Raw genomic sequence first — 2605 nt, 5'->3', positions numbered from 1 at the left:
TCCCGAGTGAAATTTCCCGGGGACTGACCTCCTGTCATCCCCCGAACACTCAACCGGTCTCCACGACCGGGTGAGGGCGCCGAGTCATCTGATGGGGAACCAAGGGCCACCTGCCCCCGCTCCCCATCCACGCCAGACTGTAGGCCAGGAGTGGTTGCCGGTGCCATCTGTGGGGCGGTCCCCCAAGGCGCGGAATATGGAGAGGACCCCGAGGCCACCCGCCCCAAGCCCCCTCCAAAGACTGGGCCTGCGTCCTGCAACATCGGCCCAGCGATAGGAGAGGAGGGCGCCGAGGCCACCTGCCCCGCCCCCTCCCGACGGTGATCCCTCACTCACGGTAGCACCGACCGGAGCACGAGGAGAAGGGGGCGCCGAGGCCACCTGCCTCGACCCCCTCCCGAAGGTGACCCCTCCGTGACGGTAGCACACACGGGAACGAGAGGAGAAGGGGGCACCGAGGCCACCTGCCTCTACCCCCCTGCACAGCTCGGAGCCACCACCTGCAGGTCTGTCGTCTCACCAAAAACTGAGGGGGGCGAGATCACTATCTCCAAACCCTCCTCCTCGCAAGATCCCTCCACACCCGGACCCTCAAAGTCCAACGCGGGTAAAGAGTGCTCAAAATCCTCCAAAGACTCCACCCGCTCGCTCCAAAGCCTCGGAGGTGCAGTAGCAGGCTCAATAGATCCAAATTTCAGAGTGGTCGACGGCAGTGAAGAAGGCGGCGCCGTCCCACCTCCGGTCGTCTGAGCAACAGACATCGGTCCCTCGGACATCTCTCGTCCAGGATCAGCGGTCGGAGTCTCCTTAACCCCCGCACCCTCATCATCCTCGTGCATATCAACATCAGTGGCAGCAGGTGCCTCAGCAAACAGGCTGTCATCCTCAAACTCAATTTGAAGGTTGTAAACCTGCCCTTGATATGCCCACTTAACCACATCAGGCACAAACTCGATGTCCAAAATACCGACCAGTAAGCGAGCAACCCCATGAGCTCTAGTAAAGGCCATATCCACTCTCTCAGGCTTTCCGACCATGATGCCTAAACTAGCAACGACCCTAGCATCTCTACTATGATCAACCGTCGGCCCTCCTCAACGTCACCGTCCCCAGATCTGAAGGTTGAAAGATCTGGTTAGCAACGACTTTCCGACCATGTGTAGGACTACTCTCTAGCGTCCTACTATGGCGCTTGAAAGATCTGCCTGCTGCTGAGGCCTGTTTCAAAGAATGGGAAGCCCGATACATCCATCCACCTAAGACTAAAGAAACTGGTGCTGTGACAACCGAAACGGCTAAGTTGGAAAAAGAAACTTCAGCCGAGGCATCTAACAATGATTCTGATATTAAGGAAACAGAGGAGCTTGACCTGAAACGTTCTAAATATGACATCCGGGTTGCAAATGCTCTGATGAAAGCATATGTTACAGAGGGTATGATTGAAAAGGCCATTGCTCTCAAGAAGCGTGCCAAGATGCGCGGAGGAAGGCTTAACGCGAAGAGGTGGGAGATTTTCATGAAGCACTATCTCAAGGTAGGGGATCTGAAGAATACCCATTGGTGCGCCGACTGCGCAGTCAAGAAGGGACACAGCAGCGGCAGGATTTGGGTGCCGCCACATGACGTGACCAAGACCTTGATGGGCTACTTTGAGAAGAAGAAAGACGTGGACGGCGCTGAGAGTTTTGTCGAGGTGCTAAAGAAGGTTCAGAAAGATCTGGGGACGGTGGTGTTTGAGCCGCTGGTACGGACGTACGCGGCGGCTGGGAAGAAGTTCCCCGGGATGCGACACCGTCTGAAGATCGAAAATGTGAAACTCAGTGAGGAAACTGACAAGCTGGTCGATTCCATCTGTGTTGATTGATAATGTTTATTAGCATCCCACTTTGTTTCTTCTCAATAACAGACAGCAGAGTGCTTTCAGAATTTTTTTGCTGTCTTCTTGTGCAAAACTTGTGACGCCATACTGAAATGTTAGCTTGACATTCAATTCTGGGTGCCGGCTGCTTCTGCACGCCATCGGAGTTCATGAGATTTTTTGAATGCTCTGCTTTTCAGTTGTACTGTGGTCGACTAAATGAATTATACATGTTTCGCTTGATCGAATTGAAATTTAATTCATGTACTCTGACTGCAATGTCCTTTGCTACTCTGAACAGTACCTGTGCTATGAGCTGTGATGAATTAATCCTTTGCTACTCCAAACTTTATATGGTTATGCAACGGGAGTGCGTTTGAAGTGTAAAAAATTGTCAGATCCTCGCTAATTACACGAGGGATGATTGCAACCATCATCTTGGTGTTCAGATCTACACAAAAATATGTAAAGGTAGATACCTTGTGACGAGGATTACAGAGAGAAAATAACTTGAAGAACATACTTTTTTCTTGTTGAGTAGAATAGCCAGAGGAAAGATCAAGCAGACTATGTGTGCATTTAAATACCCATGGCGTATAGAGTAGTCAAAAGATGCAGGTTTGGACTTGATGTTTAGAGTGAAAACTCAAGATCTAGGCTGTAATTGGTTGAGCATGATCTTTTTAATAATTGGTAATGTGCATCTTTAATGTCTTGACTGACTCTTGGCATTATGTTGTTGCGAAG

The 2605-nt window shown here is 51.0% G+C and overlaps 1 protein-coding gene across 1 annotated transcript; it reads left to right on the top strand.

Annotated features, from left to right (window-relative positions):
- Positions 1 to 1073: 1073 nt before the first annotated feature.
- On the top strand, positions 1074 to 1864 carry LOC123152892 (pentatricopeptide repeat-containing protein At1g60770-like). The gene is made up of 2 exons (XM_044572283.1): positions 1074 to 1134; positions 1230 to 1864. Exons 1-2 carry the CDS (start codon positions 1074 to 1076, stop codon positions 1862 to 1864), a joined length of 696 nt encoding a protein of 231 aa, XP_044428218.1.
- Positions 1865 to 2605: the final 741 nt, after the last annotated feature.

The sequence above is a fragment of the Triticum aestivum genome, chromosome 7A, assembly GCF_018294505.1.
Source record: "Triticum aestivum cultivar Chinese Spring chromosome 7A, IWGSC CS RefSeq v2.1, whole genome shotgun sequence".
Taxonomy (NCBI): domain Eukaryota; kingdom Viridiplantae; phylum Streptophyta; class Magnoliopsida; order Poales; family Poaceae; genus Triticum; species Triticum aestivum.
The sequence above is the reverse complement of the archived record's forward strand: the minus strand, read 5'-3'. Positions and strand labels throughout refer to the sequence as shown.